The following is a 27,537-nucleotide window of genomic DNA, read 5'->3' as shown; positions in this document are numbered from 1 at the left end:
CACTTTGCTTAAGTTATGAGAAATTGTGTGCATGTAAGGGATTACACCTACTCTGCAGCCCGAGTACTCCGAAACTTCACGTCTGTTTTCTTTTCTAGACATTTGGAGAATGCGTTTCGCTACAGAAATCTATAACAGAATTGGGTAGCCTGCTTCGGTTAGACGCTTGCTTTGGGTCTCGAAACTGGATGCCATCTTTTGGTGACACGATTTGGTCACGACATTTTTAAAACACAAGTTTGCGATGCCCCTCTTAATGAGTTTTGAATGCACGGAAGCGAAAGAAATAAGAGACTTATTCGCTCGCGGCTCATACCACCAGCTCGTGTGGTTTTCCGAGCATAATAACATTCTGTCAAACGCGTTGCCGATTTTTTCACTAGCAGTGCGTTGTGTGTATTACCTGCCGACAAAGAAGGTGGCTTTGCCGTTTTGCCTACAGGCACATTTTGTGCTAAGGCAGACGAGGCCATCTCCAGTGTTTTTAAACGAAATGATGACATCACTCTGTCTAAGGCTAAGACGCAGACGCAAGTTTCGGAGTACTCGGGCTGCAGAGTAGGTGTAATTCCTTACACGCACACAATTTCTCACAACTTAAAGTGGCCGAAAGGGCTAATGTACGTGTCGTTTTTTCAGCGCCCAAGAAACTAGGGGAGCTTTGCAAGTTCACTTGTTCAAGAAATGTTGCTCCCCAGCTTGTGATAAGAAACACCACATTAGATTCGTTGATTGTGTATCCTGTGTCATCTACAAGTTTGTATTATCTTGCGAGATGTACTATATTGGGCAAACAAAACGGTGTACGAATGACGGATTACGCGAGCACTGCTATAATGCGAGAAATAAGCTTACGACGGGACGATTCCTGGCGGCACACTGCAAAGACTGTGGGTGCTCCCCTGATCTGTATAGTTGCATAGTTATCGGTCATTCTAGAGATCGGCTCATACGGGAGATAAAAAAAGCCGTAGCTATAGAAGAATTAGGCCATTTGTGTGTAAGCTCGTCATCGATATGCTTGTCAAAAAAGAAAATGACGTTCCTTGGTTTAAGTACACGTGAAAGATGAGTCGTGCTTCGTCGCGGATGTATAAAATGGGGGTGATTGGCATGAAATAAACAGTTGTAAGTTTAGCGCCTACCTATCTCTACGTCTGTGCCGTGTCCCTTTCATTTATGTACTGCGCTAATACACGCTACATTCATAGATGACCAACTCGCCCGATCAGCAACCCTTCTGAAAGCTAGCGGGTTCTTAAAAACCAAAGTCTCCATAGACCTTGTTCTGTCTGACTGTATTCAGCATTTTAGTGATGTAGCTGGCCCATTATCCTTGCAGTCTGGAAATAAAACGCCATTCAGTTTTTCGGCTGAAAAATTTTTCTGCTTGAATATCATGCTTGTTGGGATTATCGTTCTCGCAACAACAAGATGCTACTTTCGTATCAATCATCGTATTCTAAGTTGGTAAAGCGAGCAATCCCTAATCTTTGTTTTTAGAACACGTTTCGCAAATCATCCCCCATAAGACGTCTAGTAGTTCTGATAATCAGAAAGAGTGCCTTTCTCTAGCAGGTTACCCTGGCCTTGTACTTATCTCACTAGCAGAAAGTGCGCTAAAAAAAGTTAAATAGACCGTTTAGCACTTGTGCAGACAGTTCGGATGGAATGCAAAAGATTGTCGTGCCGTGTATTCAAAACGTGTTGCACGCCCTAAAGAAAATAGGCCTGAAGTCAAGGTTAAAAACACTGACATCAAATTTATTCATATCAAGATTTTTGCGTCTACAAGCAACTATGGACCTCCTAGAAGCGATTCGCGACCCAAAATGCAACTGACGGACGAATAAGGATCAGTTTTATTTATTTATACCGCCGATATCTAGCACGATTCAAACTGGCTGGCAAGCCCGCCATTTTTAGTGCTGCGAACGCTTGCTAGCAGCCGCCTACAGCTGACCGCAGAAAAGAGTGACGCGAGATTCAGCTTCCCTGCTAACAGTTTGTCAGTCATGCCTTTTCACCTGCATTGCCGTCATCGTGTCGACTAGGCTTGAATGTGACAGTCTTGAGCTTAGACTTTCCACAAATCAAATAATTTTTGCTTTGATTGACCCTTTGCAGTGATCGCAAAATGGACGCCGTTCGAAGCATAAATGAGGAGGTGGATTGCCCCACCTATCCTCTCACAGTTACGGCGGCCTCTCACGGTTACGGCGGAAGTCCTCTGGTATTACACGGACGCAAGGAAGCCTATAGATGAACTCAAATTCAATTTCAATGATAAATGCGCGTTACTTGTTCGCGATGATATCTATCTACATGCTACTTCACTTTAATAGCTTGTGGTCGCGTTAGCATACGTGTAATGAAACGAAAGAATCATTGCGTTTTTTCGTGCTTTCAACCCATCTGCAGCTTACAATAGTTCCTTAACATGCTGACTGACATTCATAGCCATTGTCTCGTTTTGGCGGACTTGATGCCTTGAGGTGGTATGTGAGGGATTATTGGTCAACTTCCATCTTGTGGTCAGTTTACATACTATGTGACGCCAAACAGACAAGAAGAGTGTTCCACTCTCGCCGCCATGGCAACAGGTGGCGCTGACTTACGCTCCTGCATTTGAATGCCCATATAAACCCTGCAAAGTGGATGGGGGGATAACCGCCACCGTGGCTCAGTGGTAGAGCATCAAACATGTTATTCGAAGATTGCAGGTTCGAATCATGCCGGTGGCAAGTTATCTTTTCGTCCACTTTCTGTCTTCACATTTACATCACAGCTATTTATAATAACATTTCCTATACTTTCTCTCGCATTATTGCCTTTTCTTGTTAAAGGGCCAGTAAAGAACCCCAAGGTCCATAAGTTATAAAGAGAAACATATGCACTTTTATTTTGTGAACATGCTGCCGCAAGGGTTTTGCGAATATGTGCTATATGTTAAGGAAGTTACCGGGGATAGAACATCACATTTGGCTGGTTTCAGATTTTCTCGCAGCCTCACCACCCTTCTCCTTCAGAAAGAGGGGGAAGGCATGGCCCGTCATCGTGACTCCGCCCACTTCAGCAATGTGACAAGACGTCAGTGATTGACGCCATCGGTGAACTCCGTCAGTCGCAACGCACTTCCGCTTGCTGCGATGCCTGGCTGTTTACTGTTTATTGGGTGCCGATGCTTTGCCACGGCCCAGTCGCTCAATTTGCAGCCAACAACGATTTGCAGCAAAACTGCGTTCTAAAACCCGGATATGAAGTTGGCCCGATTTTTCTGGAGTTTAATTTTTTGTGAGCAGATATTCACGCCATCTGGGAGCAGCAACACAAAACACATAATATGCGCTTAATAGTGCGTGTGCTGATCAACAGGTGGCTTGACAATCTGCTCACTCCCAATAACTGGGTGATTGAAGTGTCCTTATTTCGATGCATGGAGCCTGTGGGGAGTTTCGGAACTTGTATGATTGAATAGCTCTGTCGTAGCTGTGGGCGGGAACAGGAACTGTCGTTGACTTCACTACTGTTTGTTGAGACCTGGTTTAGACCAATCAACGAGCTGCGTGCTGCGTCACGTGGCCGATCGCCGAGTTGTTGTAGCTACGTGTGCAAGGAGCATTGGTCAGACATAAGTCAGGAGTGCAGGAATTTCGTTTTTCCAAACGGAGGCTCTGCGTGTTGCGCAGCTCTGTAATAATCAGAAAATGTGATCGCTGCTGCCTACTATACGAATTACCGGGCTTGTTTGGGGGGTGTAAAAAAAAAAAAAGTCAGAGCTTGTTGACTGGTCCTTTAATGTAGTGTCTAACAAAGAAAAACGAGCCCATAAATTCACATTTTTCTTCGCTCGTTATGCAGCACGAAAAATGAGACAGCTAGTTCCGCTGAAAGTTTTCTGTCTCAATGTTTTACTTGTAGCACCATCTATTTATATTGTTACATGACATTCGCGACGAGAGAGCATCAGGTAGACGACGAAGGCGATCGCGCTTGTGTTGTTGTTGCTGTTGTTCCTCCATCTTGGCTGCAGCTCCCTCTGCAGCTGCATATTTTTTAAATATATATGTATTTTATTCATTCTCTCACCCCTGCGACATTTGGTGGAGGTGCTGGGTACAACACAATATAACGGAGCTTCGCAGTGGTCGAGGTTTGGATTTTTCCACCATGGCAAACCAGGGACCCGCTCTCGCCGAGGCGACTACAACAACAACTCTTGTCCTTCTGCAGCTAAAAGATCCTGGCACGTTCTGTGGCACTGATGATGTCGAAATTGAAGAACGATTGCCATTGTACAAACGTACAAGTAAGAATTACCCCTGGGATCAAACTCTTATGTTGGCCAACATTCTGTTCTACTTGAAAGGAACAGCAAAAGTGTGGTTCGAGAACCACGAAGAAGAAATTGGACGCTGGGATGCGTGCAAGGAAAAGATGCACGCCCTTTTCGGCAAGTCTGTGGGTAGAAAGGCAGCGGCCAAGAAGGAGCTGGCATCTCGTGCACAAACGTCAGCAGAGTCCTATGTGACGTACATACAGGACGTGCTCACCCTTTGCTGAAAAGCAGACAATGGCGTGGAAGAAACTGAGAAAGCAGCGCAGATATTGAAAAGCATTGCAGATGATGCATTCAACCTTCTCATACGCAAGGACTGCAACACGGTTGATGCCATTATCAAGGAGTGCCAGCGTTTTAAGGCCGCAAGAAGTCCACGTATCGCCCACCGTTTCACTCGACTACCAAACACAGCAGCAACCTGGTCGTGCGAAGGCAGTCTGCACTACAGACACTGGTAACTGCAGAGCATGTGACCAAGATCATCGAACATGAACTTGAAGCTCTGTCTCTTGCGTCCACGTGTTCCCATGCCTGTGACTCTAGCCCTCAGATGGTGCCACTGGTACATGCCACTGTGCGACAAGAGCTTTCCTATGCTGGACTGGCCTACGAGAGCACTACAACTCCTTCTCAGCTGATCGACTGTCGTCAACCCCCTGTTTCGTATGCCCAAAGCCAAAACCTACCGGTGCGCCCTCGCAATCCAGTCAAGTGGAAGACTACTGACGATCGTCCGATTTGTTTCAACTGCCGCCATATCGGACACGTGGCCCGCCATTGTAACACTCGGTGGTATTGCCATCAGGCATCCTATGGGTACACCCATCGCCCAGAGAGAGATCATGGACGCTTTCAACCTTACCGAGAATCACCTCAGGCCACCAGTGAAGACGTTCCTTCTATGCCGTCATATCGTCATGGTTCTCCATATCCACATGCTCACCAGTCCCGTTCACTGCTCTCCCGTCGCCCATCGTCTCGCTCGCCCCAATTTCGCAGACTGACCACCTGCCGCGGCAAAACTAGATGATGCAGCTCCCGGAAGTGATGCTGCATCGACCACGTGCCTGCCAAATGCTCTGACGATGCTGCCGACTCGACGCAACCTTATTGACCTTGAAATAGACGACACACCCGTTGTTGCACTTGTGGACACAGGGGCTCACATATCAGTGATGAATTCAGAACTTTGTGTCGCCTTAGGAAAGTTTCAACGCCACCCACAGTACCCGTACGTTTCTCGTGCTTGGAATGTGCTTCGAACGTGTAAGTGTTGCCGATCGCTCCACGACAGTGCTATTTTTCCCATGAACTTGTCCTCGGCATGGACTTTTTATCTGCCCACTCGGCCCTTATAGATTGTGGAACCGACATGCATGCTTCAACATGATTTTCCGTGTTAACATGAAGACCCCACACCAGCTCAACCACGTCTGTGTTCTGTAGATCACGTTCGCCTAGCACCTCAAGCCGTTATCTACATGAACCTGAGGTCTGTCCCTCCTGTCCTCGACGGTGATTACATGTTGGCACCTATTGCTGACGTTCTGCTGGCCAAAAATGTTGCTGTGCCTCTCACACTTTTGACAGTCACAGAAAATGCAGCATCTCTTCCGATCCTAAACTTTAGCTGGTGCGCTCAAATTATCTCAGATGGTATAACTTTGGCAAAAGTTTCTTCTATCAATGCTGCTTTTTCGGTGTTTGTTGCCGAATCATCTTCGTCCTCTGCTCCATTCTCCTCGCGGAGCGCAGCGGATGCCATCACCGACAATATGATCGCCCCTAACCTTCTTCCAGCACAGACAGCTGATATCCCGCACCTGCTGAAATCCTACCGTGACATCTTTGATTTTGATGACCGCCCTTTGGGTCCGACATTCTTCGCAACTCATAGGATCAACACTGGAGACGCCAGCTTCATCCCACAACGTCCTTATTGCGTGTCTAATGCTCAGCGACAAGTTATCCAGCACAAAGTTGAAAAAATACTCACAAAAGACGTCATCGAACCTTTTTGTAGTCTATGGGCATCGGTTGTTGTGCTAGTCAAGAAGAAGATGGCAGCCTGCATTTCTGCGTATACTACTGTCACTTAAACAAAGTAACACGAAAGGCTGGTATCCACTACCGAGGATTGACGATGCTCTCGTCTGCTTACATGGGACTGCCTAATTTTCATCTATCGACTTACGATCAGGATATGCTTAGGATCAGGATACTGCCAGATTTCTGTGAGAAAACCGCATTCATTGCACCGGATGGACTTATCCAGTTCAAGGTTATGCCATTCCGATTGTGTAATGCCCCTGCTACATCTGAAAGGAAGATGGCCTCTCTCCTGCGTAGATACAAATGATCCACGTGCCTGTGCTATCTCGATGACGTCGTCATATTTTCACCTACATTTGAAACCCACCTTAGTTAGCCGCTTATCGGCTGTCCTTGAGGTTTTGCGTTCAGCAGGACTTCAGTTCAACTCTTCCAAATGTCGCTTTGGCCATCGGGAAATCACTGTGCTAGGACACCTTGTCAGTGCTTGAGGTGTGCAACCCGGTCCTGACAAAATTCGAGTTGTCAAAAATTTTCTCGTACCACGTTCCGCAAAAGAGGTTCGGCCTGTAGGATTGGCCTGTATTCCTACTTTCGACGTTTTGTGAAGAATTTCGCTGACATTGCCCGACCGCTTACGGAACTACTCAAGAAGGAACATGCCTTTTTATTGGGGTACTGACCAAGCGACTGTCTTCAGCACCCTTACAACATTACTTACTTCCCAACCCATCTTGGCCAATTTCGACCCGTCAGCCCATATGTACTGAAGTTCATACCGATGCCAGTGGACATGGTATCGGTGCTGTTCCCGCCCTGCGGCAACGAGGACAAGATCGCGTCATCGCTTATGCCAGCCGCCTCCTTTCCTCTTCCGAGAGCAAGTTTTCCTTCACAGAGTCCGAGTGCCTCGCACTAGTTTGGGCAGTCAGAGAATTTCGACCATACGTGTTTGGCCGCACCTTTTCGGTAATTACAGATTACCATGCATTGTGCTGGCTGTCGTCTCTTAAAGATCCAACTGGATGACTTGGCCGTTGGGCCTTGAAACTACAAGAATACAGCTTTGACGTGGAATACAAATCTGGCCTAATGCACCAGGATGCTGGCTGTCTATCATCACGGAGCACCAGGATGCTGGCTGTCTATCGTCACCCCGTGGACCCACCCGACCTTTCAGCACATGATTCTGACCCTTGTGTCTTCGCCATGTCTGCTTTCACCGATATACGCAAGGAACAGCTCAGTGATGTCCACTTACGGTCTATCATGCACAGTCTACGTTTGCCCCAAGTAGACATGTCGCTACACTTGTTTATTTTACGCGATGGCATTCTTTACCAACGCAACACCAGTGCCAAGGGACCAGAGTTACTACTCGTAGTTCCTGCTACACTCGGTTCCACTGTTCTTGAACAGCTTTACGACGCCCCCACCGCTGGACATCTCGGGGTCATGCGCACGTACGATTGTGTGCGGTGTAGATTCTTCTGGCCAGGCCTTCACTGTTTTGTGAGCCGATACGTTACTGCTTGTGAGTCCTGCCAGCGCTCCAAACATTCCACCTTGCCATTAGCTGGTCCGCTCCAACCAATAGACACACCCACCATTCCTTTCTACCGCGTTGGTCTCGATCTCATTGGATCATTTCCTACTTCTCTGACTGGAAACAAGTGGATAGTCGTAGCCACTGACTACGCCACAAGATGCGCTATCCCAAGAGCGCTACTGACAAGCTGTGCCACTGACGTCGCGGACTTCTTGCTTCATAATGTTATTCTTCACCATGGTGCTCCTGGACAGCTGCTGACTGATCGTGGTCGCTCATTTCTTTCAAAAGTCGTAAGCGACATCCTTCGCTCGTATTCGACGCATCACAAGCTTACTACGGCCTACCATTGTCAAACAAATGGTCTTACCGAGCGCCTAAATCGAACCTTGACAACAATGCTCTCCATGTACGTTTCCAAAGATCACCTTGATTGGGATAGTACTTTGCCTTATGGTACATTCGCATACAATTCGTCATGCCACGACACCGCTGGCTTCTCTTCGTTCTATTTATTGTTCGGCCGCTATCCAGCATTACCCTTTGAGATTCTTCTCCCATCAACTTCGCAAATGATTACAAAGTACGCCCGGTATGCCACTGCTTGGGCTCAAGTGGCCCGCCTAATTCCACGAGAACGTCGTCTTGGCTCGCAGCTCTCTCAGAAGGCCCGCTACGATAGCCATCACAGAGTAGTTTCCTACTCTCCAGGTTCATTGGTCCTCCTCTGGACACCATGCCGCCATGTTGGCCTCTCTTCAAAGCCCCTATTTCGCTACTCGGGGCCTTACAAGGTTTTACACCAGCTCACTGAGGTCACATATGAAATTACATATGAGACAGTCAATCGTCGTTTTCCGCACCCACCACTGACGTTGTCCACATGTCCCGTCTGAAACCATACATCTCTGCATGTGATCCTACTCTCCTATAGGCGCTGCCGAGACTGCGCTACTGCCGGGGGGAGGGGGGGTTATATGTTACACGACATCGGCAACGAGAGAGCATCACGTAGACGATGAAGGCAAGCGTGCTCGTGATGTTGTTGCTGTTGTTCCTCCATTTTGGCTGCAGCTGCCTTTGACTCTCCCTGCATATTTTGCGAATAAATTTATTTCTTTCATTCTCTCTCCCGTGACAGTATTTCAAGAAGAAACACAAGCTTGTAATATATGGCCTCTGTGATTAAGCCTCCTTTGTCGCATGTCCTTGAGGCCACATGTTCTACAAATATAGCCAATCCTGCTTAGCATCTGAATTAACTCAAGTTTAGTTCTCAGGAACAGATTAAAAACATCATGAGCCGTTTGCTGTCAAGCTTATAGAGGCCAATGATCTATTTTTGTATCAGTGACAATGCTTTAGGCCGACAGAAGTGGCTGCCAGCCGCGTGTTGAATATTTAAAAAATTTTGTTTATTTTTGTGGCGATCAATTTCTATCTCACCCCTTTAAAAATAAAATTAATTTCTTTACATTATCTGCCACTTCGATGGCCAATCCACCATAGTAATAGTAGATGGGAGCCATATTTAAAGAAACAAACAAGCAAGCAAGGGAGCTTCTCCCACCATGCAGCTGCGTGTGGCACTGTCGACCACGCTGAAATTTCTGGGACAATCTGAGGTGGACATATTGGTGAAGTTCATTGAAGCTGTTCTTTGCGCTACTGTCACTGGTATCATCGATGTCGGCACCAAGGAAGACATTGCCAGAGAAACGCGGGTGAAAATTCTGTACGTAGTTTGGCTTTTGTAATACCGCCGCCGTGTCGTACGAACACTTGCGGAACAGCTCCAATGGAGTGCTAGTTACACTGAAGCAAGGTGGGCTCGTATACGTGCCCAGACACAGGAAGAACGTGCTGCTGTGGTGCGAGAAACGCTGCAGCTCAATGCACATTTGACCGTGATCACTACATTTCATCATCATCATCAGCCTGACTACTGCCACTGCAAGACAAAGACCTCTCCCATGATTCGCCAGTTAACCCGGTCCTGTGCTAGGTACTCCCAATTTATACCCGCAAACTTCTTAATCTCGTCTGCCCACCTAACCTTCTGTCTCCCCCTAACCCGCTTGCCTTCTCTAGGAATCCAGTCAGTTACCCTTTAGGACCAGCGGTTATCCTGTCTACGCGCTACATGCCCGGCCCATGTCCATTTGTTCTTCTTGATTTCAGCTATGATACCTTTAACCCCCGTTTGTTCCCTAATCCACTCTGCTCTCTTCTTGTCTCTTAAGGTTACACCTACCATTTTTCTTTCCATTGCTCGCTGCGTCGTCCTCAATTTAAGCTGAACCCTCTTTGTAAATCTCCAGGTTACTGCTCTGTAGCTAAGTACCGGCAAGATATAGCTGTTATATACCTTCCTCTTGAGGGATAGTGGCAATCTACCTGCCATAATTTGAGAGTGCTTGCCAAATGTGCTCCACCCCATTCTTATTCTTCTAGTTACTTCAATCTTGTGGTTCGGCTCCGCGGTTATTACCTGCCCTAAGTAGACATAGTCTTTTAGAACTTGAAAAGCACTATTACCTATCTCGAAGCATTGCTCTTTTCTGAGGTTGTTGTACATTACTTTCATTTTCTGCAGATTCATTTTAAGACCCATCTTTCTGCTCTCCTTGTCTAACTCCGTAATCATGAGTTGCAATTCGTCCCCTGAGTTACTCAGCAATGCAATGTCATCGGGGAAGCGCAGGTTACTACTAAGGTACTCCTCATTAACTCTTATTCCTTACTGTTCTCATTCTAGGCTCCTGAAAACCTCCTGTAAGCACGCGGTAAATAGCATTGGGGAGATTGTGTCTCCTTGCCTTACACCCTTCTTGATTGGTATTCTGTTGCTTTCTTTATGAAGCACTATGGTAGCAGTTGATCCCTTGTAGATTTCTTCCAGGATGTTTATATATACTTCATCGATGCCCTGATTCTGCAATGTCTGCATGACGGCTGATATTTCTACTGAATCAAACGCCTTCATGTAATCTATGAAGGCTATGTATAGCGGTTGGTTATATTCTGAGCATTTCTCTATTACCTGATTGATAGTATGAATGTGGTCGATTGTTGAATAGCCTGTTCGAAATCCTGCTTGTTCCTTTGGTTGATTGAATTCTAATGTTTTCTTTACTCTGTTAGCAATTACCTTTGTAAATAGCTTGTATACTACAGAGAGCAAGCTAATCGGCCTGTAATTCTTCAAGTCCTTGTCATCTCTTTTCTTATGTATTAAGATAATGTTAGCGTTCTTCCAAGACTCTGGTACCCTTCCCGTCAGGAGACACCTCGTAAACAGGGTGGCTAGTTTTTCTAACACAATCTGTCCTCCATCTTTCAGAAGATCTGATGTTACCTGATCCTCACCAGCAGCTTTGCCTCTTTGCATGCTCTCCAAAGCTTTTCTGACTTCTTCTATCATTACTGGTGGGGTGTCATCTGGGTTACTGCTAGTTCTCATAGTAATAAAGTCGTGGTTGTCCCGGCTACTGTACAGATCTCTGTAAAAATCCTCCGCTATTTTAACTATCTTATCCATATTGGTAGTTATTTTGCCTTCTTTGTCCCTTAGTGCATACATTTGATTTTTGCCTATCCCAAGTTTCCTCTTCACTGCTTTGACGCTTCCTCCGTTTTTCAGAGCGTGTTCAATTCTCTTCATGTTATACCTTCTTACATCGGATACCTTACGCCTATTAATCAACTTCGAAAGCTCTGCCAGTTCTATTTTGTCTGTTGTACTTGAGACTTTCATGATTTGACGCTTCTTAATGAGATTCTTCGTTTCCCGGGAAAGCTTGCCAGTGTCCTGTCTAACTACCCTGCCTCCAATTTCCACTGCACACTCCGTAATTATACTCGTCAGATTATCATTCATTGTATCTATGCTAAGGTTGGTTTCCTCACTAAGAGCCGAGTACCTGTTCTGAAGCGAGACTCTGAATTTCTGTACTTTCCCTCTCAGTGCTAGCTCATTGATTGGCTTCTTGCGTATCAGTTTCTGTCGTTCCTTCCCCAATTCTAGGCGAATTCGAGACCGTACCATTCTATGGTCACTGCATCGTACCTTGCCAACCACTTTCACATCCTGCACGATGCCTGGGTGTGCACTCATTATAAAGTCTATTTCATTCTTATTTTCGCCATTAGGGCTCCTCCATGTCCACTTGCGGTTTCCTCATTTTCGGTAGAAGGTATTCAAAATCCGTAAATTATTGTGTTCTGCAAATTCTACAAGTAGCTCTCCTCTGGCATTTTTAGTACCGATGCCATAATCTCCTACAGCCTGGTCTCCAGCCTGCTTCTTCCCTACATTTCATATGGTTCCTAAATATCCTAGCCTTACTTCGTATAACAGTTCGATGTGTTGCTATTACACTCATTGGTGCGGCCCTGTGCCGATTCAGTGACTTTTCGTATATGTGTGTGTACTCACTCGTACGAAGGCTCCGCAGTATACCCAGAAAATCTTTAAAAAAAAAAAAACGTCATGCAGGTGACCATCGAGCGTGACCTGCACATCCAGGCCATGTTTGTGGACCACCCCATCTTATGGGACCTGCTGCGACTTGTAGCATCTGTGCGGCCCTCGCTGTGCTACTGCAGCGTCCTCCTGCGTGCGGTCATGGCTGTCGCCATGACCCACTGGCGCAACTGCCAGGAAAAAGCAGCCGCCTCCAGCCCCAAGCATCTGGACACGACCCGGACGGTGCTGCGCATCATGTCTCTGGGACAGCTGCTGCCGCCCGCCATGAACAGCCTGGGCGAGGTGCTGCCCCTACTGAGCCCCTTCGAGTTGTTTTGCGTGCTCTCGGACGTGTGGCAGTACATGCGTAACAACGTCCCCAGCCCAGCACTGTTTACGCACAAGAACCCCACGACTGGTGAACTGTGGCGCGAGTTCAAGACACCTGCTGCTGACCTCAAGTACATGGAGCGGCTGCGAGCCATCATGATCAGCAACATCCAGACGTGCGGACTGATCTTTCAGAAGTTCTTTAATGTTGATGCATAAAGTGGACCCGCCACCATCGGGCCCGCCATCACTAGCAGAAAAAAAAAACTGCACCAAGCAATGCGATGAAGAGAAGACTAGAAACTAGGGTTGTGCCCTCTGCACTTTTTTCATCCTTTCGTTTTAAGAGAGTCTGGTGTAGTTGTTGCTGACATCTTGACCACATGCACAAAAAAACCCTCCAAGGACAGAGCGAGGCACAATGCCATGGGTGATAAAATTTGAATGTTTATCCCTCGGGTCGTCACACCTCTCTCTGTTCTTGTCTTTTTCTTGTGCCATCAAGAAGTGAAACAGTTGTTTATTCTATTTGTAATTATATACTTAGTTTGGCTACATGGCCACAATGAGTCATAAAAAGTGTTTCACAAAGTAGGCAGAGCTCTGTAAGCTAGTTTTGTACCACGCATAAATCTAGGGTTCTGCTCAAACTAGGAATTATGACATAAGTTCTGAATTTTTTAGTTCATTAGAGTGCTGCACCTTCTCAATAAATATTCACTTCACGATTTCAATTTGTGTTGTCTGGTCTGACTCTTCTTTTTGTGCATAAGTTGAACATCCCAATAAACAAGCAGCTGTTTTATGTACTTTTTCAGAAGCGTACCATGCATCTGCCAGAACTTCTCAGTCACGAGACTCTGTGGTGGGCTGCAGAAGATGATGCGGACACCTTACTGGGCCTGCATGCCAGAGTTGCCAGATGACTCTGTGCTAACATGAAATAGTCATCACAAAGAAAGCCCTCAAAAAAAGAAAGCAGAAACCTAATGAATATTTCCATCTTGAAAATATTTTAATTATAATAAAAACTACTACCTAAGTATGTAGAAGAGTTGAGAAAATCTTTTCATTTATTTGGTTCAGCAAAAATATGTGCATCTGCGAACGAAAGTACATACATACTTTTTACAAATACCTCCAAGGTACTCTCCATTCGGTTGAATGCCTGTTTGTCAGTACATGACTTATAGTACTTGTCGTTATTTCCACAAAATATGTTTAACTTCAGTGCTCAAACTACTGAAAGTCGTGAACGATTTCTCCATTAATGAACAACTAACGTGCTCTTGGTAAAAGTGATAATTATTAAAATAAGTGTATTTGCTGGAAAAATGCAAATAAACCTTAAAAAACGTGACTAACAACTGAAAAACTTTAGCAGTTACTTCGCTCATTACAAGTGGCCATTATGCTGCTGCATGCCTTCTCACTCAACAGCGGTGAGGGACTGCCTGGCACCTTTTCTCAGTGTGGCTGTGAGTCTTGCAAATGACACAGTGCTTATAAAGGTGAACATGCTCAACAAACACCTGTCTGGCTGGGTGAAAATCAATTCGAATAAGGTAAACTCAACCAAGAAATGCCGCTAGCTTCAGAGCCGGCCAAACAGCCGCCCCTTATCGGCCAACTGCGGCGATTTTTTGACTGTGTCAGGATAATGGTGCTTTTATGTTTCTTAGACACTCTTCTCACGCACACAATAACTGAAATGCTTGTAGAATTCAAAAATAATTTTTAATTACTGAAAAGCCGCAATACGGAAACCGTAACCCAACCAAATGCACTTATACGTGTGATGTAAAGATTTGCCTGACGCTGTCAGAACCTGCCTGATTGCACATAATGTCCGCTAGATGGCGCCACCTGTCCACACCGTCCACCGCGATCGGCTGAAACGCTCACGCTGTTATGGTGAATATATGGCGAATCGTGTGTGGCTCACAATGCAACATCACTTGGCACCTATCGCACGCCAACCAACACGAAAAAGAAAATCGCACGGTCAACCAAGGAAGCACTAGCCAAACCCACGCATTTCATAGCAGACGAGCAGACGCTGCAGTGGCACATCAGTTCGTCACTTCCACGTGGCAAAACTCAACATCACACACACAATGTTGCCATTCATTCTGGCAAGCAAGGTGAGTGTTGTGAGGCAAGCTATAAAATTCATTCGAAAAGAATCTGCGAAATTCTCAAGCCTGCAATTTGGCATGAATAGTGAAAACGTGCAAATGAATGTACTCAGTGAATTTCATTGAGATCCACTGACCTCGAAAAATTGCCGGAGTTGGCCTTTAAGATGGAACCAAATCGGTCCTGAAAGGTCAGGTCAGTTTAGTTTTGAATTTCAACGTTAGAAACATTGGACTAAAAGTGGCTGGAGAGCTTACTTCATTCATTTGAATGGGCATAGATTGTAGAGGCAGGAAACCTCCCGTTTCTACTGAATATCGGGATGCCACTGCCATAAAAGCTATGTTGCTGCTTCAAAGCTAGCGACAAAGATTGCACACAGCTTAGAGGCACGTGTGTAGAGAGAAGACCAATCAATATTGTTTTAAAGTAGTGTTTACGTATCTACTATGACAACTGACACACATGATTGCAATTGCATGCTACACAGGAAAAAAAGCTGCTAAACAAGCGAAGACTAGTGTGATTGACGCTCTTGTGTTACATGCTCAACTGTTTCTTTCGTCCACCACCTGACGAATATTCGATTGCAAGCTTCTTGTGGGAAGTCGTGTAAGCGCTTTGTGGGCAGCATAGGTTGGCAAAAAATGTTGAATTCACTAAGACTCACTCATGAAAATTTTATTCCACCGGACTCACTCAAACTGGCCAAAATAATACTCACCTGGAATCGCTCGAACTCGGACTCTCGGCAAGAGGCAGAAACTCCCTATACCTTTCATGGGATGAGCTCTCAGGTGGTGACACGCTGCAACAGCACCGCTTCCACCACTGGTGGCTGCCAGGTATCCCGGGAGAAAGTATTCACAAACAAAACGTTTCTTTCATGACGTCACTGGTGAGGTTAGCGAATAGAGAGAAAAGGTGCGAACCCTTGGGAGGAGGGTTGCTGTGAAAGGTCTCGCCAACTTTGCATGCAAGCGGAATGTGCTAGTGCTGTCTAGCACGCTCTTTGGCTGCTTGGGCAATGTTGTCATTCGTTTAATTTTGTTCACCTTCTTTAAAACGTGGTTCACGTGTCGTGGAGTGGACAAGCAAAAGCTGATTCATTTTTCAATAAGACGAAACTCAATCAGCACAAGTAAAGTTAGCTTTTTTTAAATGAAATGTTTTCTAATACAGAGACATGTACATGGTGTGAAGCGACAATTTGCAAAAGCAGCTTTATTTCACGATTGAGATACGCACATAATGCACAAACAATGATTCAAAAATAGAATCCGAAACCATGTGAAAATTGTTAACATTCATGAGCAGGTCACGTCGTTTACTACTTGACTGAATCACATCTTTTATGACAGCTAACACATTTTCTTTCACACCTTGAGTGCCAAACAATAATGAAGTTAGGGGAAGATATGTGAAGCAATTAGAAATCGTTGAACAGCGAATGTTACTGGAGAATATGTTTTTAGGTTAGTTGACTTGTTTGTGTGAGGAAGAAACGTCCACTTTTCGAAGTGTGTTGGCTCCAGCAACTCGACTCTTTCTCAAAGCGTGAGTTTATCACATGTATTTGACTGACAGCATTGAAAGGCCCACAATGTTTTCTATATGCATTTCCATGGGCAGGAAGGGGGCTATAACTGCTTCACATCGTTTTAAACTCTGTAGCCGAGCCAACACACATTGAAGCCTTTCTTGAAACATTTTGTGAGTAGCAGGTAGGCTCTTGTCATCACAAATTAGCCTAGTGACACTGTCTAGTAAGGCTTGCAAGGAACTGGGTTTACTCATGCAAAATGAAAACCAACTCAAATAACGAACCCACATAGTTCACATAGCTTATACACCCACATAGCTCACCCATTGTTCCTAGCAAACCTCAAAGACTTTCGTGGAACTGGAAATCCTTGGCTTAATACACTGCAGAGTAGTGCGAAACATGCGAGGCCTAAATTTAGCCTTTTTTTTTTTTTCAATGCATGGTTGACCCAATTCCCCGGGCCTACTGTGGCTTCTGTTTGCTGCATGCCACATCAAATATCTTTGCTGTATTCATACTTGGCATGCTAACCGAGCGAGACAACCAAGTGCAGTCCAAAATCAATGGCAAGGTGGAGTGGAGGCAAGCGCTAAACACAAATCTTCCTGCGCTTTGCACGATTGAAAATTCTGAAAAGAAGGACTACATAAGACAAACAAAAGATGAGTTATCTACAGTTCAATTAAACTTCTTTAGTTATAAAAACTGGTGAAAGACAATGAACGTGAACATCCATGCTAACCTTTCTTCGTTCAGACAGATCTTAAGATGCCCGGCAACCATTTAGAGTGCACGTGTTCTCTGAAACCAATGCTTTTCCGGGGCACAGCTGGATCTGAGTGAGTGCAAGTGAGTTGACTCATGAGTCCGTTAGCTGAAAATTAGCTTGTCTGAAGATGGTGTCAATGCTCTTTAAAACCAATATCTCCTGTAAGCGTTGCTTTTCTTGGCGGCCTTCTGATTAGTACCTTACAATGTCTCTTATGAGTGGTAGCAAATGAGTAAGGACATTTTTCTTGAAAGAGATGACAACATAAGATAAATTTATCAAGAACTTCTTAGAAAGAGTTGGTGGGGAAACGTCAAGGCACCCCTTTACATAATTCATGCCTTTTATGAATAAATAGTGAAGTGATGTATGAACGACCATGCTTTGCACTTGGTGTGAGCAGACATTAGTACTAGCATGAGTATAGGTAAGGCTGATAGTAATGCTGAAGATGATTAGATACGCTGGTAGGTCGGCGAAAATAACTTGAACTCACTCAAGAAGTATACTCAAACCTCGATGCAATGAAACCAGATTTAAACGAATATCGGTTATACCAAAGTAAATGAAAAATAGTCTTGCAATAGACATAGTGTTAGGAATGTAACCTATTAACAAGTTTTTGAATATAACAAACTTATTTTTGTATAAAATGCAACTTTGTTATAATGAGGTTCAAGTGCACTTTGGACTTGCTCGTGCTGAGGCCTACCAAAATTTTCCTGAGCCAGACTCGTGCTCATGCAAATTTTGTTCAGCGAGATTCACTCAAGCTCACAAAAATATTAGTCACCCACGCTTGATCCAAGTGTGAGCGAATCGGAGTGAGTTGACTCATGAGTGAGTTTGCTGACCTATGATGGGCAGTGACCAAGGCAAATCCATCTATGTGTAAGCATGGCATGTCAATTTGCAGTCCTGGTCTTTTCATTCACTACGCAGATTCTTCTGCGGCTCTTGTGGTCACGCCGTTGGTGTTGCATGCAGCTTGGTGGTTGATATCCAAGGTTCAGAATTTGGGTCATTCCACGCCAAATGTCTCGGCCATTTTGGTGACCATCTCAAATGTATTCGAAAAGAGTCGTGCTGATTTACCGCATTGAAAACAGTGAACTGCTAGAATATTTCGGAGAGAAAAAATTTTTTGGTCACGTGACTGCCTCCTGAACTTCCTAGAATGTCGTTTGGGTGTTGTTTATGGAAAAATTTGTTTTAAATGTACCGTTCCTTATTTCTGTACCAAATTTGGTTTACATGTTAAGTAGAGGTTCTTGTGGAAGCTGTTTGAAGCTCAGCAATATCAGTGTCATTTTAGTGGCACATATGTCTCCAAGAATTTTTTAATTTCTCATTGGTACCTATCTTCCCATTTGGTCATACAACAGCTGCCGCCTTTAAATTCCCCATTGCCGGAAATTGCAGAAATTATTTTCTTGCTTAAACAAGAAATGTAACGATAACATTTGCCATATGAACAGAACTGTTTATTTGCTTTCGATTTAAGTATAGAGGGGATTTTTGATTGGACCACTACATGATGTAAATTGTGTCTCAAATGAACAAAAATGACGATTTTGAGAAATTCGTGATTTTTTTTGTAAAGTATAGCAGCTTGAAAGGTCTAAAAATATTTTTTTTCTCAAAAGATACCTTCTGTAAAGTAAGTATTCACTACTCAGATATTCATACAATTGGAGTATTGCAATAGAAATAATGCACACACAACACATTTTGGCTATATTCTTGGAGACGTATATGCCACTAAAATGGCATTGATATTGCTGAGCTTCAAACACCATTCACAAGAACCTTTACTTAACATGTAAACCAAATTTGGTACAGAAAGAAGGAATGGCCCATTTAAAACAAATTTTTCAACAAACAACACCCAAATGACATTCCGGGAAGTTCAGAAGGCAGCCACATGAGCAAAAAATTTTTTCTTTTGAAAATATTCTATCCTTTTACTGTTTTGAATGCAGGAAATTAGAACGCTTTTTTTTTCAAATACATTTGAGGTGGCCACCAAAATGGTTGAATGGAATGACCCATTTGTGTCAACTCGCTAGTGAATTCACATAAGACCATACCATAGGTGTGTGTGCACAAAGAAGGGTGACCGCCCCTGGACACAAAGTCCGCCCCATACATTGACTTAATATTGAGAGTACTGCAATGAATTTTCGCACCCTCTAAGAAGAACTCTGTGAACGCATAAATGTAAGACATTCATTTGACACAATTTCCATCTAATTTAAAGGCTGGTGATAAAATTCTGCACCAATGCAATCAAAAACCTTCAGAGGAGTGAATAATTGGTTTTAACTCCAAAACCATTTAGTATTGAATCGTGCTGATTAGGCCAGACTTAACAAACACCATGTATGGGAGTTCACCTTGATGTGGCAGCACCAGTCCAATGGCGAGCACCTTTGCCCTCGTTTTCTTGGTGCTCTCACTTTGCAAAGCCAGTTCTGAAGGAGTTCGCTAAAGAGAAGGTGCAAACAAGCGCAGCATGGTGTGTGTCCCCCAAAGCAGGCGGCATTTCACGTTGTTAGTGGCATTACAAAAGGAATTGAGCCCTGATGAATCAGTCAAGCCGTGTCGTTTCATAGCGATAACATAGATCTTGCCCTTAGACGACGTTGCACGCGTATGACAAGGACAGGACCTAGCATTGTCACAAGTGTGCTTCTTCAACTATGATGATCAGTTGCCAAATTTCAACCCTACTGAAAACATCTCTTCGGTCTCGTACTGCACCTTGAAACTGAACCAGCCAGGCGTCTCAGAGTTCATGCTCGTGGTACCCGCTGGCGACGTATCGTACCGACAAACACAGTTAGCATCTTCATGCACCAATTAGCAAGGCACATTGTAGAACTCCTGGCTGATGTCACTATATAACCAGTCTGACAACAACTGGGCCTTGCCTTCTGCCCCAAAGACTTGTAATGAAGTTTTCCTGCTTTTGCATGCTCCAAGCATGAATGAGTTACCATTGTCAGAGTCGAGAAGTTCCATGGCAGTTACTGAGAGCGCCATCACGGTTGCAAGCAACACCTGCAATATACAGGCTAGACAAAGTGGCGAATGTGGCCGTTAGACTGGCCTACGTGGCTGACACTCGCATTTTGGATGTATTTGTCATGCACCAGTGCTGTGGATGCATGTGCGCTTGTTCAATCGGCGCTGCATGCTCACAGCACTGCTTTGGCACCTTTCCGTAGTCCTGTGTAGATTTTGCATGCACTTCACTTGCGCAGCATGATTGAGAAAGGACAAAGAAGAGGGTTTCTAGTAGCACATGCTGTATTGGATACAAATTAACAATCAAATTACATCACACACCACACTGTACACAAGCACACATATTCATATTTGGAAAATGATAGAGGAATACAGCTTCTTAAACTATGCATTCAAATATTCCTTTTTCTTGAGAACCTTAAGTGCCTTGAACAAACTACCGAGAGAAGTTTTCGATAGCCCCAGTGTTCATTACACACTTCTGAAAAAGAGCGGATAAAGATGTTCTGCAATTGCTGTACTTCAATTGCAGTGTTTCATGCATGTTTATAGTTGCTAATCCCTTGTTGATGAATTATTTTTATGTGCTCTTTTTTCCCCTGTTTGTCCACTTCTACTTGTAGTCAAGCAATACTGGGGTATTTTTAAATAGACAAATAAAAAAAATCTACAGGCCCTCATGGCATCCCAGTTGTGCTAATAAAGAAATTAGGTCCAAAATCTAATCAAGAAACTCTTAAAGAGAGGCAGAGCATTGATGTATACCCTCAAACCTTAATATAATGAACTCTGATGTAACAAATTATTGGCTATAGCGAAGTTAAAAATATTTTTGACTTAGATACAGTGCTACAAATATATGATCATAAAAAAATTTTAGATAGAGTACAATGAAGTATACTTTCATGGAAAATGCGACTGTTATAATGAGATTCGACTTTAGTAATGCCCCCAGTGGGTGGAGACAAAGCAGTGTGATCATGCCATACAAGGGTGGTCATGCTGCCATGAATAACCAAACAGTTGTTGACAAACTGGCACAAATGGTGAAAGATGAAGGGGTGCTGGGAGAGCTGCAGTTTCTAGAGCAGGTAACTGGAGGACAATCGTGTGAGCATGAAAATGAAAAAGGATTGATAAATAATATCTCGGGAGCCTAGGACAATGTGATTCAAGAGGGCTTGAAGGACTAATCCTTCAGAGGTTCTAGAAATACAGCAGGTGCTTAGAACGAATGCTATACTTCCAAGGTTTGAAGGCCAAGAGAAGCAAGCTTTCCGTCAACCTTTCTTCTTTAATAATAGCATCTCGGGTTTACGTCTACAAACCACAATATGATTACAACACATCAGAGTGCAGGGCTCCGCATATTTTGGCCATCTGGTATTCTTTAAAAGGACACTGATGAGCATAACAATTTTTTGCGTATTAGTAAAGCACGATTTCTCAATCCCGAAAACACTACTCTTACTGCGAAGCGACTCTTCATAAGTGAGAAAACGCGCGAAAATAAAATGTCCTCATTCAGATTCCCACACTGTGATGTCATATTTTTTGACAGTGTCTACTTCTTCTAATCAATAAAAATTGTCATCTGTGAGTGTCGTAAACCTAGCTTATGAAGTTTCAGAAACTTTCATTGAGCTAACGTAACGAAAATACCGAAAGTGAATTTTTAAATGTCTAATGTAGCATGTGGAGATTTCAGTGCAAAATTTAAAAAAATGAAACTCGTGCCTTGATTTTCTTTGTTAATAATGAACTTATGATAGTGAAACCTATGGCATTAGAGTTCTCAGAGGGCATTTTGTCAATCTAAACCAAGTCGTTCCTTTTTAGTGTACCTTTAAGCGCACTGACATCGCACAGTACACAGCCATATACCACTTGGCCTCCATCTCAATGTGACCAGTATCGAACCCCCAACTTTACGTCAGCCTGTAACCACTGAGACAAACTGCAACCTTTCTTTTATCAAGCTGAAAAACGTTTGCCGGTCTATACGGATATCTTTTTTTTTTATAAAGGGTGCTTACCAGTGCAAACGACAGGGCAGGAGGGCACAGGAGAAGAGACGAGAAAGAGCGCTGAACTGCCAACAATTTATATCTTGTGAAGGTATTCACTTTTATACAGTTACCAGTCGCACTAGTCATGCGGGAAACACAATGACAATGCATAAGTACATCACATTGACAAGCAAAGGAACAACTTTTCCTTATCGGTGAGCGCGACAGAAGGGGTGCTAACACAAGCATCTTTCAATGAGCAAATCTTTTCTGCCTCTATGATCTCGCGTGTGGTACGATCCTTGCATCTAGCAACAATAGAACACTCTGAAAATGCAAGGATCGTACCACACGCCAGATCATAGAGGCAGAAAAGATTTGCTCATTGAAAGATGCTTGTGTTAGCACCCCTTCTGTCGCGCTCACCGATAAGGAAAAGTTGTTCCTCTGCTTGTCAATGTGATGTACTTATGCATTGTCATTGTGTTTCACGCATGATTAGTGCGACTGGTAACTGTATAAAAGGGAATACCTTCACAAGAAATAAATTGTTGGCAGTTCAGCGCTCTGTCTCGTTGCTTCTCCTGTCTCCTCCTGCCCTGTCGTTTGCGCTGGTAAGCACCCTTTATGATGTTATACCAACACGCCCAATCCCACTGTCTCTAGAATCTTTTTTTTTTTAATTTGCAAATACTGCAGGCCTTACTCGGACCTCAGCAGGACTTAAAATTAATACCAACAATAATGCTTAGAACTATCAACAATTCAAGTAGTAAACCACAATTACAAGCAAAAGAAAATGAATAAATAAATATGCTTTGCAATAACAAACACACAACATAAATGATAAAATATCCACATACAATATTTCAACACATGAGATGAACACTATGCATAAAGAAGTGAACGTGAGAATCAACTGCAACAAAGCTGTTCAGCATAAAGAGAACTTTACATATCAAGCGAAAGGTTATTTAAATACTGAACAAATGATTCAGCTGTGTTAACAATTACTACTTCTTTGGGTAATTTATTCCATGGTGATATAGCAAGTGAAAAATGGGAAAACTGATGCATATTAGATTACTAAACGGCTGCTTGATTGTTTTGTTATGGTTTGTACCACCAGACTGCAATGAGGGGCTCAGTTATGCAGTTTTCACATAGTATTTTGTAGTGACTGTGGTACAGCTGATATAGATATTTCAAGCGAGATGCAGTTCTGTAATGAGCTAATTTTTTTTTTTTTTTTTTTTCAATTTGGCCCTGACGCGAAGAACTGACACACTGGAAAAGCGCGAGTGTGTAGTGTATATAAACCTCAAAGCCAAGTGTTGCACTCTTTCTAATTTCCTGACCAAATACTTTTGGTGAGGATCAAATCTACATATTCTAATTTTGGTCTGACGAGAGCTTTGTATGCAGTTAACTTTACGGCCGATGACTTACGACACAATTTTCGTTTAAAAAATGCAAGCTTTTTTTTAGCACGTTGCTGCAAATATTTTTTATGTGTGTTTCCCAAGTTAAACTTATATTAATTAACCTAGTAATAATAAACAAAAAAAGATTTACAGCAATTGATGGACATTTGTGGTAAAAAAGATTGAGGTTAAAAGTTTAGCATAGAGAAACAGATGATTTAAAATGATGAAGACTGTGGCAGATACCACGTGTTGTGAGAATTGATTTTGTAAGAGGCAGCCAGGGGGAAGTAGCTGCATGTTCTGCCTTTGATATTAAGCCATATCTTACACGAGTGTACTGAAGTCCTTGTGTGAATAAGGCGGTTTTTCGCATGCAATGAACTTAAAAGCCATGCCAACTACACTGGCTTGTAAAGGATAACTTATGGCCGGATGTACCATCGACACTCATGTTACAGCACAGATGAGACTTTTATCAAAATGAATTGCAAGTTGGAGTGTTCTTGTGAAGACGGAACATAGCTTGCCGAATCATAGAAGTAATGTTTATTGCATTGAAAAAGAGTCAATATTGTTACCTTGTTTGGTGTTGGACTAGTGCCACCATCAGGACTGATCGTTGATAGAGAGTCTTGATATAAATGTTTTATGTATGCCAGCATACGGTGGTCTGTTGTGTGTTGGTATGTATTGTATGTGACTTGGGGAAAGAGTTTCACGACAAGTGTGTTACGTTATTTGTGTCACGAGGTCCGAGTCTTGTTTGTCATTCACTCTCGTCCTCCTCAAAGCCAATATTGGTGCATACTGAGTTAAACAGACGTCCACTAGAGCGCCCAGATGCAAGCAGCTACAGGTAGACAGAGTCCGGTTCAGTTCAGTTTTATTTCTTTAAACGCCCTCATTCAGCAAGCTAGGTGTTAAATAGGGGGTGGTATTACTAGTAAAAGTTTAACAGCGATGATTGAATTAACAGTGCAGATGATCAGTGATGTGTTCTTGATGAGTAGATGGTGAGGCAATGTTGACAATGTTATAGGGCAGGCCGTTCCAGTCTGAAACAACTCTGACGAAGCAGAAAATGCAGTGGTATGCCATGGCGGCAAGAGGACTTGAATGTGGATAACCGGTACGGTGGGGAAAATATGATGTGGCAGTGATATAGGGCGCTTCATTGAGAGAACAATAAGATGGTCTAAGTGCCCTTGGTTCTGTAAGAAATGCACTGCATCCGATAAAACTGTAAGCGCATGATACTGGTGGTGGCAGACATCTTTGTGCATGGACCTAACGAAAGATAAAAAATATGTAACGACTAAAGAAACAGCCTAATGATGCTAAGGGTTGTCGCTTCTGGCAGCAAGCCATTTCTTCATCTGCTTTCGATTCTTTCTACACAACAGTGAAAGCTAGAAATAATTTCTCTTATGCCTTCCTTGTCTGTTGTCTTTGTGAGGTTGTGTGTATAGACTGAAAGTAGCAGGAATGCAGCTAGCTGTGATGCAATGTGATGGTGCAAAAGGCAGGTTTGCTTTTTGGCAAGCACAGAGATACAGCAAATCAGAGCGACATGGGATGGACATCATTCGAGGGCAGGGAAGCCCTCAAATGACAGAATTCAGAGAGGACAACACGAGGAACGTCGACACCACATGGAGAAAGGCAAAAGATTGTAAAATAGGCTGCAACAGGAGATCCAGCCTAAAAGAGTTTAGAAAAAAGGAAATGGAGATGGGCCTGGATTAGAGTAGAAAATTCCAAGGAAGGATTTACGAGGCCAGGACAAAGGGATCGACATCGGGGTGCATTGAGAGAATAAGACAGCTGGTCGAGTGGTGGGAGCATCCAGTGCAGGATCGTATTCCCCTCCCTCTCTACAAATAAGTTGCACCTTTATTGTCCTCCTGCTATGGTGAAGAGCAGTTCAAAGCAACTGGGCTGAATTTTTCAAAGCATTATGGAGGCAAAATAGACTTCAGGCGGGCAGTAATAGAGGTTGCCACCGAATGGGGGCTGGAATGAACACTCCTATAAGTAAAATAGCCATAACACGCAGCCGATCAAAAATGTTTCAGCTTTATAGGCTCATACAGATAGGCTGATGAGAGACGGCTGCCTAAATGCCACTGCATTCGCTTGAAACGAATGATCTGCTTCAAGTTGTGCAGTAAATCTGAATATGTATACAAACGCTGTGCACTAAAAATAATACTGCACAGCTTTCAGCTAGAATGAATAAAAAAATACCCGCGGCCTGATTGGGATGCACAGCAGAGTACTGGCCTTTCTATCGAGCCTACAGCAATCTCGCTTGGGGCGACCACAGTTGCGAAGTTGATGCTGTGGCCGCGGAGGACTAATTACGAGCGAGAGTGAGTGCTGCGGACCACCTGGTTGTTGTTTCATGTGCGCCTAAATTCAAGTACATGGCCATTCTGCCTCCATCTAAATTCAGTTGCTGCCACCGGAATTCCGTCCCGACTTTCGGGTCGGCACTCGAGCACCGATAGACCCTCTGCCGGATCGCGAGTAATAACGATGACGACTAAAACTTTTGTGATAGCTTTAAACTATCGACTGCATCATGCGATGCTTTTCACGTCTGTTATTACGATTCGTCTTCCGACCTGACGCTGTCGTGATGAGCCTTGACGAAGACCTCTCTTCTTGCGAGGAGCGATCCAGCAGGGTGTCGTTGGGAGTTACAGTAAAACTTCCTTTGGGCCTAGTCGGTTCGTAATCCTAAAATTACTTTTGCAACCGTGTTTGCGCTGTAGAAGTACTAGCTAGGGCGTTGGGAACTAGGTGCGACGTGATGCGCTCGGCAGGTCTTCACGTATTGCGTGTGAACACTCGGGACACGAGCAGCCACGCTTGTGAAACTTCCCTTCGTGGTACATCGAAAGCGTGCACAGACAAGGATGCGACACAAACTGCTCATTTATTAGTCATACTGCATAAGATTTCTTTCATGACATCACAAGACCGACGTCAGGTGTCACGAGTACGGGATAATCCGTTGCGGAGCTTGAATTTTACACGCCAGTTTACTTTAGTTTTCGTGCGCAACTTGTGACATATCACCCCGATCCTAAATATTGAGCACGAGGTATAACGCTGTGGTAACGTATCGTGTCACCCACGCGCGAACTCGACTGAAAATTCAAAATGCATACCACAAAACACCAACATACCAAAAACACGATAACTCCGTCAAAGCTGAGCCGCATCACCGTAAGTACTTTGCAACTTTCTTCAGGCCCTGTCTTTTCTTTCATAGCGAGGTTCCCAGTCCAAAAGTGAGGCGAAAAAAAAAAATTAGAAAAGGGAACACCGCAGTCATTACGAAGATCAATTAACTTGTTGGCGACTTTCCCCAAAGCGGCACTGCACGAGCAGCAGTTGGCGTAGTGATACCACAGAACCCCTACTAGTTTGGTTATATACAATTGATGCGGTCGCGGCGTCCACTGTGGTAAACAAATAAGGGAAGCAAGAGCTGAACCGATGCCGTGAGCAACGCAGCACGCGCAGTGGTGGTCCAACGTGGACGACTGTCTGTGCGGTATTTCGATGGTTGGAGTGACCCGAGTGGCCACTGTGTGCAGCAAACTGTCAAACATGGCGTGCGGAGGCAGCGAAAACGCGAGAGGTGCTGCGTCCATTTGAAAACACTCGCAGGTAAAATGGCCGCCGCTTCGGCGCCCGGAGGGTTGGGAGATACCAAGAAGGCTTCCACAGATTCCGACAATTCGACCGAGCCCGACAGCCGGGCCGAGGTGGACCATTCGGAGGATGCGGAGAACACGGTGCTGCCGGGGAACTTGGTCGAGTCTGTGCTGTCGGAGGATGACGCGCCCGCGAAGTCGGACGAGT

The 27,537-nt window shown here is 44.1% G+C and overlaps 1 protein-coding gene across 2 annotated transcripts in view; it reads left to right on the top strand.

Moving 5' to 3' along the window:
- omd (integrator complex subunit 5 omd) overlaps nt 1-13,475 on the top strand; it is a 147,354-nt gene extending 133,879 nt beyond the window's left edge. For both annotated transcript variants that reach the window (XM_075882856.1, XM_037432019.2), the window contains one exon: nt 12,442-13,475. In XM_075882856.1, coding sequence (XP_075738971.1) covers nt 12,442-12,960 — 519 coding nt within the window. In that variant the 3' untranslated portion in view covers nt 12,961-13,475. The remainder of the gene's footprint in view (nt 1-12,441) is intronic.
- The last annotated feature ends 14,062 nt before the right edge of the window (nt 13,476-27,537 follow it).

The sequence above is a fragment of the Rhipicephalus microplus genome, unplaced genomic scaffold (genome assembly GCF_043290135.1).
Source record: "Rhipicephalus microplus isolate Deutch F79 unplaced genomic scaffold, USDA_Rmic scaffold_14, whole genome shotgun sequence".
Taxonomy (NCBI): Eukaryota; Metazoa; Arthropoda; class Arachnida; order Ixodida; family Ixodidae; genus Rhipicephalus; species Rhipicephalus microplus.
Note: the sequence above shows the minus strand (reverse complement) of the source record. Positions and strands in the feature narration are given on the sequence as shown.